At 36.6% G+C, this 11,088-nt stretch overlaps 1 protein-coding gene across 1 annotated transcript; it reads left to right on the top strand.

The window, feature by feature from the left end:
• Nucleotides 1-2,366: 2,366 nt before the first annotated feature.
• On the top strand, nucleotides 2,367-8,007 carry HENMT1 (HEN methyltransferase 1; the record flags this gene model as incomplete). The annotated part of the gene is made up of 6 exons (XM_082766675.1): nucleotides 2,367-2,483; nucleotides 3,325-3,437; nucleotides 4,544-4,678; nucleotides 4,954-5,136; nucleotides 5,864-6,041; nucleotides 7,597-8,007. 6 exons carry the CDS (start codon nucleotides 2,367-2,369, stop codon nucleotides 8,005-8,007), a joined length of 1,137 nt encoding a protein of 378 aa, XP_082622801.1.
• Between the last annotated feature and the right edge of the window lie 3,081 nt (nucleotides 8,008-11,088).

The following is an 11,088-nucleotide window of genomic DNA, read 5'->3' as shown; positions in this document are numbered from 1 at the left end:
ACTTCCATGTCATCTAATTTCCAACAATTGGAGGACTCTGCTGTCATCATCATCATTGCTTCTGCAGTAAACATCCACTTAATCTACAAAATTAAAAGAACTAATCACAAAATAAATTCTGAAATAGAATCTTTATAGCAATAAAGTAATCTTATTCTGCAGGCAGCTAGAGTAGTAACTTTACTTTGAGGGGTTGTTTTATTTGTTTGTTTAGCATAGCCTTGACTCTTTGAGCATGTCCTTCATTATTCTTGCATAATCACTTCAAGACAGCTTGCATTTGTTATCATTTATATTGCCACAATTGTTTATTCACATATTTCTCTTTTCCTCTTGGAATATTTAGTGTGTTTCAAAAACTCAATGTTCTTCCTCTGTAAAAGTTATCATTTTTGCAATTCTTAGACAGTTCCTCTTTTGCGATGATGCCGCAAGCTTAAGTTTAGCTGGAACCTATAATCCATTTGCTTCAAATTAGATTTTCTTCCCTCAGGCATCCCAGCTGGTCTTCATACAGAATCAGAGCCAAAAGAAAAAAAAAATCAACAAGAGAGTGATTTTGACTTGCAAAGAGTAAGGAACTACATATAATTACAAAAAAGGAAGATGATGGTGATGTGTGTAAGAGCTCATTTCTCATTCACATAGATTAATTGAGAATTTTTCTGGAACAGGCATGATCTGTTAGTTGAAGCTGAGAAGAAAGACGGTAATACCTAGTCATAAAACAATCTTAAATTTGGTTTGAGCGGAATGATTGTTAGCTCTTGAGTGATAGATTAAATAGTACTGATACGTGGATTTTCCTGTCAAACGTCAGTGTGGACTAGTGTCTTCTGGCAGCGGCACTGCATTAGCTTTCTTTTGCTATCATATTTAATTATATGTATTGCAACTTTAAAGGGAAAGTACAGGATCTCCACACCGTTGTTTTTCTCATCCCAAGAGCATTAAATAAATGTCAGCAGTTTAGGATTTCTTGATTAATGCATTTCCACTGTGAGATGCATTTCTTTATTTATAACCACGATTCGTTGCTTTCTTTGTAGTACAAATAGAATTAATTCCATAAGAATAACCCACAGAATTTTGCTGAAATTTATTTTCTGGTAATTTTGAAGGATTGACAAACAGCAGTACATTTTGGAGTACTGTTAGAAAATCGTACAAATTAACATGTTACTATAAATAGAATTTTGTAGGATACCAGAATCTATAGAATATTTAAGCCAGGACATACAAGACTAATAATGAACTATATCATCTCTCTCTGAGGTAGAAAAATATTATGTGCAGTATATAGATGGTACAATTGAAACGGAGATACTAAATGATGGTTGAAGGCTAAATAACTCAACAGCCCAAAAGAGCAAATGCATTATAAACCACAGAGCTTTCATCAGACATTCCGAGTATCAGTCTATCACATCTTGCTCACGTGTCCTTGTTACAGTGTGTTTTCCAAAATCAAAACCTAATTGAAAGGTAAAATGAATTTACTGGATTAATCGGAGGGATTTCATGGGGATTACTGTCCAGGCAAGTGTTTCTGTGTATGGCCAGCTTTGGCCGTATGGGTCCTTAAGTCTGCCGGGAGGAAAAATCCTACAAAAAATGATTGGTCAGGTTTTATATATCCTTTAAAGTAAATTTCCTGTATGATTAGAGATTGGTAATAGTGCAGCACTTATTTAAAGCCTGTTTGCCATCCGCATTCTGTTTGGCTTACTAGCTCTCAGGCTGCCTTGCCCGTGCTCTGGTCAGCACTTGAGCTGTTGTAACGAAAGGAGTTGTAGAATTGTAGACCTGCTACTCACACCAGAAGTGAGTATGAGCAAGAGGCCAGCACTGCTGCTCTAAGGTAACTGAGGGACGAGCTACCCCGGCCCCTCTCCGCTCCCTCCTACTGCCCCTGGGGCAACCTGTGGGAGGTGGGCGGTGGGGGAGAGGATGGAGGGCGAGGCGCCAGTGGGCACTGACGCTGAGAAATAGATTTTTTCTGTCCTTGACGGAAAAGTTAAGGAAGGTTTGATGTTGTAGTCGTGCCAACACCATGGAGGATGGCCATGTTCTGGAGGGGGAAGAACAATAAATTATGAAACATGCGTTTTTAAAAATGTATATAATATATGATTGCTTTATAAAAGGGTTATTCCCACCACTGTACGTGGATGGGGCAGCTACAGCCTAGTTGTGCTAATTCCTGTTTTTGTCATTCTGTAAACACAACAGGGACCAGGCCTTCCCCTGCCTAATTGTTAATTTGTTGCCACTGAAGACAGCAAATTCTGTATTTTGACGTTATAGAGTACTTATGACAATCTTTTTTTATATATTTATTATTATTTCAGACTTACCAAAATACAATGGATAAGAACTTTCAAGAAGAACGGTGTACTGGCGTGATCAAGTTCACACCACCATTGTACAAACAGCGGTACCAGTTTGTTAAAGATTTAGTGGGAAAATACAAACCTAAGAAGGTTGGTATATTTTGTCTTTTTGCATTATAAATTTGAAAAAAATATATATATTAAGTATCTCAGAAAGGTGGGAAATGACTAGATAATCCGGTGACCTAATTAGCAAGCAACAGTACTGGAGGAACTATTGTTAAAACCAAACTGCTTAGAGAGAAATCTTATGATGTTTGTTTGTTTTATCAGGAATTAATAAAATTAATGCTAGTTGATGGGAAAAGGGGAAATATGAACAAGAAAAATGCCTTAGCATTTCCTATCTTGGAGAGTAGTTAGCATTCTGGTTGTAATTTAATGTTGAAGACTTCAGTTCAAGTGTCTCTCATCATAGTGTTTTGTTTTTTAAAAAACTTTCTAAAGCTTTTAGGTCCACGTACAGTATTGGGTTTACATCATCATTGACAGATGCTTTCAGATGAGAAGTGACGTTAACAGTGTGGGATTATGTAAGGCTAACTTTTCTCCACCTAAAAGTCTGATTGATGACTCCTGTTCCTCCTCCAAGCTATCCTGGGGCTGGTGAGCCTACAGCTTTAATACTTACTCCCTCAAATCACTGAAGTATGATATTATGCCTTCATGTGGAAGGCATTCTCTGGAGTCAGTGAATGATGTACATGTGTTTGTTTATAGCTCTAATAAGAAAAGGTCAACCCACTTTAAGCATCTTGTAAGATCCTCATATTATTTTTAACACTTTCTTAACTTTGTCTAGCCTGCTAGAAGTTAGAATCATGAAACGTTTTATCATTATGATATTTTGATTATAAATGCAGAATTATTTATGAAAGTCTCAAATTATTTAATGTGCAAGTGCTCCATATTTCTACTATCTAATTTACAGGTGGCAGATTTAGGATGCGCGGACTGTACACTACTCTGGATGCTGAAATTCTACAATTGCATTGAAGTGTTAGCTGGGCTAGATATCTGTGCAAGTGTGATGAAAGAGAAAATGTAAGCTTTTGCATTGTGTTTTTTTAAGGCTTGTGATTGGTTTGACCTACTGGCAAGATACATAACTCGTTGTCAGTCATTTCAAAATGAGGGTAAATGCAGAAATACCAGCTTCGCAAATGGAGGGCTATCCATTGCTAATTGGTTATGATGCAGGCTGTGTCAGATTTGCTGGGAGGGTTGCTGGGCTATCCCCTAGTGCAGCAGAAGGCTGTGCTCATGGAGTGGCCATGAAGGTGTGTACATCTGAGAAACAGACTATTTGGAAAGGTACAAATACCTCGCGTGTAGCTGATGTTACTCAGTTTATGCTCATACATGAGATAATTGTATGCAAAACTGATCTTTTTGAAATGGGCACATTACACTTCTGGTCACTATGGTGGTGCCTTCGTTTTTGTTCACCCATTTAAAATGGGAAGGCTAGCTCAGTGGTTTGTGTTTGACTTATAAAGCTCTAAAACTTGAAGTTTATATGATGCTTGAGGCATGGGGCAGACTTCTGAGGAACAACAAAGTTTTTCTCTTGAAAGCTGTTTTCAATTCAAAGCTTGATACGGTTTCAATGAATAGGTATCATCTAGATGCTGACCTTGTCATTTGCTCTTTCTCAAGAATGAAGAAAATAAACCTTTTATTAAGTTTAATGTTTATTTGTATTTTTTTTCTGATGTAGTATTTCAGAATTAAATTTGCACATATATTTTACTTTCACTTTTTTTTTTTTTTAATTTGAAAAAATATGTTAATATGCTTGCTTCATAACTTCTCCCAAAATCCTGTAAAGCAGGTCTAAAACAGACTTACCGTGTTTTTAGAGTTGAGCTATTTTCAGAATTTACAGTATCTTCTCTGTGCAAGTGCCTTGAATATAGTGAAAATTTTTGTAAACTTGAAGGACAATTGCTGGCTTAATTCCTCTGCTCTTTCTGTCCTATTGCAGATGGTCATCAAACATGCTTTTGTGTTCTTCTTGTTCTATAAATATTTAACTTTTTGGATATTTCCAAAGTACCTAGGCAGGGCATTTGCTAGTACAGTTGCATGCAAAATTCATCTTGTCCTAAGGGCCTTTGTATGGTATCGTGTTTTTAATGCTTTTGTAGGCACAGGTTGTATCCTCTTCCTGCTGATTATTTGCAGCCATCTGAAAGATCCCTAACTGTTACACTGCATCACGGCTCAGTTGCTCATGAAGATCCCTGCATGCTTGGTTTTGACTTGGTGACATGCATTGAATTGTGAGTATTAGGCCAACATGCTGTGTTTTTCTAAACTCATTAGGGTTTAAGAATTTTATTCATAATCTAAACAAGACTTGATCAAACCTCTCAAATAGAGGAGTAGCAAAATGTGGCATCTTCTAAGTTGTGCTTAAAATTAATTACACCAAGAAATTCAAGTGGTGCTAGCTCATTGTGGCAAAAGGAGATGCCACAATTTTAATTTGATTGGCTAAGAAAATTAAAATGCAGTAGGGCCTTCTTAAAGGACATATGTAAATGTGTGCTTGCAGGATAGAGCACCTGGAAGAATCAGAGCTAGAGAAGTTTCCTGAAGTGGTGTTTGGTTTCATGGCTCCAACCATGGTGGTTATCAGTACTCCAAATTCTGAATTTAACCCCCTGCTTCCAGGAGTGACAGTTTTCAGGCATGAAGACCACAAATTTGAATGGGACCGAGCACAATTTCAAAGTTGGTGAGTTTACTAACCATCTGCAGACAGCTTTGAGTGCTAAGTAATGTGAAAGAGGAATATAGATTCAGAGGGGTTTGTATATGTGGGTTGCTCTCGGAGTTTGACGCCTACTGATTTGGTGAAATGTTTCTTGGCTGTTGTAAATAGTTAAGTATGCTCTGTGGGTTTTGTGTTTTATGATGAGTTGGCTTGCTTTTACTGTAACTGCTCTGCAAAAAAATATTTAAATTTTTTCATACATTACTGTTACAGTTAATGTGTTTCAAGTGTAAAGTACTAAATAAGCCCTTTCACATAGTAATACCCTGCTGTAGAAAAGCTTCGTGGAAACAGAAGGATTGTGCTCACTATGTACAGTGTGTAATCAAGGCACTCAGTTACCCTGGGCCTTTCTGTAATAGCACACGAGCAGATTTATGAAATAGTAATTACAATAGAAGAATGGTTTAAATAAAGTTAATGATGGTTTAGTGGATTCTGGCACAACAAAAGACTTGATGCAAAACATGCAACCATGAGAGGGTTGAACAAGATACAGCAGTAAGTTTTGGTTGCCTAAGTTTCTGATACTAAATGATTCAGACTGGTAGGAATACAGTTATGGCTCTGATCCAGCAGAAGCCTTTATAGTGCTTATCTTCAGGCATGTATTCTCGCATCTGTGGGAATGCATCTTTATCGCATTAAAGATGAATATTTATTATGATCAAAACATGTTTTCTTTTAGGGCTTTAGATGCTGCTAAACGCTATGGTTACTCAGTGGAATTTACTGGTGTAGGGAACCCACCAACAGGAATGGAGGATGTTGGCTTTTGTACCCAAATAGCTGTGTTTGTTAAAAAATATCCTCAAACCAGTGAACCAGCGCAGTCTAAGAAACCCACTGAAGCAGCTTACAAAACAGTAAGTATTCTTTTTTTCTTTAGGAAGATGAATGTAGAATAAAACTTTCTATGACCTGCTGGTGAAGCTGTTCTTGCTATAGTCTACTGTTGCTGTCTGGTCTTAGCTCCAATTAACACAATCCAATCACCTCAAAAAACTCAGAGTCTATGACTTGCGTTTCTAATTGTATGAAGGCCTTTAACGTCTAAATTTTTTGCTAAATAGCAATATGGATAATTATTCTTGTTCTACCAGACTGTTATCCTTAGAATGAAAATTCTCCTTTCTTACAGGTATACTCTGACACTGTAATTTTCCTCTAATCACTTTTTACTTTATCATAAGGCCGTTAAGTCTGTTGGCACTGATACAGACTGTTTCACGTGCGTACAAAATAAAAAGCATGAAGAAGAATTTCTAAACATGTATGTTTTGAAGAACTGCATAACCTTGTCAAATATACTACTTAAGGCGTTTTCCTGAAATTGCATTGACAAGAGCTGTTTTCTGTGGTTGGCCTTACTGTCTAGTGTTTCTTACACCCTAACTTTAGGGTTTTCAGGTAACTGGTTCAGGCTTTTTGCAAAGTCATAGGATCTTGCGAAGTACCCAGTTCTCTAGTGGTACACAGGAAATCTTTCTTTTCTTTATTGTTGTTTTTAGGACTAAGTGGTTTGAAGTTTTGTGTTAAAGGTTTGTGTATACCTGTTCTTAAGAAAACAAACAAAAAAAACCAGCAAAACCAACAAAAGACCTTTTTGGACCAATTGTTTTATGATTAGATACACGTAGTTCTTTGTGACTGAGGGATATTGGTTTCAGTGACACACTTCTGTATTCCCTTGCTGTGCTCTTAGGACTGGTGTAGATCCAACATTTTTACATAGTTCTGTAACCATTTTGTGGGAATAAATCAACAGTTCAGGATCTCATCAGAAAGTAATGAGAAATTGTTTTAGACTCCAACTTCAGTGGCAGTGTTTGGTAGTGTTTTGGTATAAGGCAGTTACTAGTAAGCTAGTGGGTATGACGTTGTCTACCAGATTTCTTTAACTTCTTGGAGTATAGCTCAGCATAGCACATAAAGCATGTTCACTGATTTTTGATGTCACAATGTTTTTTAGCATTCTCCGCATCTGAGAGAAACTTGTAATGGTTTGCTCTGAAAACAGAACAAAAGGCATATTTGCAGTCCCAGTTTCTAGATTAATTTAGAACCTATGTAGCCGTGGAATTGTCACCAGAGCCTCGTGATCAGTAACGTGTGAAGAGAATGATTAAAAAGAATTAAATAATTGCAGGGCTTTACCTGGCCTGATTTAAAAGTACAACTTGTAGATTAAAGCCTGATTTTTATTTTTTAATTTATTACCTTTTCTAATCACCACTGTAGTTCTAATGTATAAAATCAAGTCATATTGTCCAGTTTTTCAGTACCTGAAATGTTTAAAGTCCAAAAATGAAGCAGGACTGAATCAAAGTGGTTTGCATTTTAGAAGCTTTTCGACAAGTGAGTGTTTAAAATCAGAATCTGTGGTAATATGTGTTTTGTATGTTCCTGCATGTTGTAAAGGTCTTCAGAGCAGTGTATCCAAGTCTTAAAGATGAGAAGTACCTGCAGAATGCAGTGGTCAGTGAAGTTATGTTCACAGCACATGCCATTAAGCGAAGTCTGCTGGACCATTTAGTGTCAGAACAGGAGGACTATGATGATGATCCTACTGAGAGCAAATTGCAACTCCAACGTTCAGTGAACTGTTTTTCAGAAGATCTTGAAACACTGGCTGTTGAAAAAAGCATGGAGCCACTTACCAGTGAAAGTGTGGTTTATATACCTCTAAGGAAAATATTTTCTTTTCCTAAAGTGAACCGACTTTGTGGCACCTTTGAGAAGTTGCGTGAGCTTATTACTGGCAAGGTCACACTGAGCAGCGATGGTTCTGCTGTGGTGCTCGATACTGACCATGAAAATGAAGAGAATTAGATCACAGATTTCTCATTTAAAGTTAAATTAAAGTAATGAAAATATTGACTTTAGTAGCTATAGAATGGTATGTTCTGTATGCTAACTATAACCACAAAATCATTCTTAAACTTAAACTCAGTTGTGTATCCGTTCTGACAAAGATTCATAATCACACTTGGGATTTTGAGGTGGAGTATCAGGTGCTAAAAAAGAATTCATTTCATGAAGCAAAATTAATTGTGTGTTTGCCATTATGATGTTGAAGCTATCATGACCTAGACTCTTGGTAATATTTTGCTAGCTTCAAGGGTGGTTGATAACACAGAACTACGTTGTCATGCTGAATAATAGTGTCAGACATAGATTTGGGGCAAGGTTGTTTTTTGTTTTTAATAGAACAAAATTTATGAATGCCTTGTTCAAGATGAGCATGTGCCCAGCCTTGGTAAAAAACAAATGTTATTCTAGTAGATGTCTGTGACATTCCAGTTTAAAGGTCAGTAAATTCAACAGTCAGAGAAAGTACCAGGATGTTGAATTTAAGGTGACAGACAAGGGGGATTTAGCCCTATGTCTTTATCCAGTCTCTTGTTAACTGCTGGTTGAGAAAATAATATGCATCTCGCAACTTTCCAGAAGCTGAATTTCAGCAATTTGAAACTACTATCTTTGACTGTTGTGTTTTTGAAAAAATGAAAACCCCGTCATTGTGAATGCCAACCTGGACCCAGTTATGAAAAAAAATCTGCATTTTCATGCATGTAGAGATGGTTAATTAAAAGGCTGCATTTATCTTTCAAAATATCATTGGCAGCCTGGAATAAGCTAGTACTATTGGAACTGATTGATGTTTGTGAAACAGGATTTTTGCAGTTTTCTGAAAATAAAAAAAAAATAATGTGTAAGCCGTGACTGTTTCTTAGAGAGGATGGTTGCATTCTACCATACATTTTTTTTGAGTTTGTTTAAAGTTGGTCCAGGTGACAGACTAGGCATAAAAGGAAAAGGCAGCTGTAATTCTCGGAATTGAGAGGTGGTATGTAGTCTATAGCAGGCTGTGTTTCAAGGAAAAGGGAATTACTTACAGTGTTCTGTCTGAATAATTTATTTATTTATTTATTTTTTAAATGAAGTTTACTTTAACTTTCCTTTGTGGGAGATTGTTCTCCCACGAAAAAATAGTCATGGATTATTAAAAGTAATATACTAGTTAGAAGTACTTATTAGAATTAATTAAAATTAATCTTGAATACAATATTAAGAATGGTTTCACTTTTGAAAATGAACTTGCCATACTCTCTACGTTACAAAGTAAGCATGGCTGTTTGAGAGTGGGCATGGTAGCACTGCTTTGCTATTAGAAAATCCCCACAGTTCACTGTATGGTTTAGCGTAGTTAGGGTTTTGTACCATGGAGCTTCTTCCCGTGTAGTCTCTTCTTGAAATATTACTTCAGTGTGCTTTGTAGCATGGTCAATTGAAAGTGAGGAAAACGGAGGGGGGAGAGGATCTGTCCGATTTGGAATGATAGGTGCTTTGAGTGCTGTATTCAGGTAGCATCTCATTACAGGGATGTCTTGTGAACAGCCAAGAGTGTATACAAGTACACACTTGTCTTCTGCAAACGTCGTACCCCTGAGTCTTCATTGCTCTATTTGGAAAATGGATTAGGTGAATATTTGGTGGACTGAGCTGAGGGACACAAACAGTAATCCAATTTTTAAGGGCTCGATGAATTCTACTTTTGTAAAAGGGTAGAGGTGTTTTTTTTGTTTGTTTGTTTGTTTTTGTTTGTTTGTTTGTTTGTTTGTTTGTTTTTAATGATAGTTTGGGCAAGTATCAGGTCTTATATTCTTGCTTATGCCTTTCCTGCGCAAAAATCTAATGTCAAATGACAGATGTTTGGCCGTATCTGTTCAGTGTTCCTTACTACATGTATGCATACTGAAACTGAAGACTCCATTACATACCATATCCAGAAGACCTATTTGGAATATACACATTTTAATTGAGGCTGCTACCTTTTAGTGAAATAAGCTGTATCATTTTGTGTGCCAGCTTTCCAGGTTTCCACTGGCTTACATCAGTTTTAATTAAAGTTTTCTTTAAAGGATTGAGTTAATAGTCTTTTCAGGAGCAGTTAAGCCCTCTCACACAATTCATTGTGCACAGCTCTCTGTTTATCAGCTTGATGTTTCTGTTATTAGGCCTTCGCTGTGTCACATTTAAACTTGTAGCATGAAACCGACCAAAGTCAATTATGATGTCTGGAATCAGGATGCTGAAAAGAATTTTATGAAGAGTAGATTTTTTAAGTTGCATGTGGCCATATTACCAGAAGATGGCACACACATCTCAAAACAGGTCAACCTTAGGTTGTTCAAAACTAAAATCCAAATCAGGTAGATCTGATTGACATTTTGATAAAACATTCTGATGTGAGAAATATGTATCTATTACTATCACAGGAATTGTAGAAAAAGATAACAGGTATAATAACTATTTGCTCCATTTATACTTACTTTGCATCAAATGGATTTATGTTAAAATTTTGACTTTGAGCTTTACACAGAAGAGAAACTGCTCTGGGAATTGCGTTTAGTTCCCTAGAAAGCCCAGTTGCTGTATAGGCTGAAGCTGGGTCCAAGAAGAATTTGGTCTTCTTAGACTTTTTTGCGTTTATTCTTTTATAAAACTTTCTTAATGTGGGTTGGTAAGCAGATTTCTATACACTGCACTATTGAAGGCTGTGGGGGTGGAATTGCTACTGATTTGGCAGAAGAAAATCTCAGTGAAAGCCTTTTGAGTTACTTTAGCAATTTTGTGTATAATTAGTGCCAAAGTGAATTAAGAACATCAGAAGCCCAAATTTACTGTTGCGAAATCTTAAAAGTAGAATAAGCTCACACCCAGAAGATGTGTTCAATGCATTGTGGCATCAAAACCAAAGCAGGGAAGTGGAGAAAGCGCACACAAAAAAAAAAAAAAAAAAAAAAAAAAGCCAAGATGGTAAAAATTAGAGTGGAGTATCCTGAATGTAAAGAAAGGAACTATTTAGCAAGTTAATAAGGATTGATTTTGGCCAGAAGGGCTCAACAG

Source organism: Aythya marila, assembly GCF_965140915.1.
Source record: "Aythya marila genome assembly, chromosome: 8".
Taxonomy (NCBI): domain Eukaryota; kingdom Metazoa; phylum Chordata; class Aves; order Anseriformes; family Anatidae; genus Aythya; species Aythya marila.
Note: the sequence above shows the minus strand (reverse complement) of the source record. Positions and strands in the feature narration are given on the sequence as shown.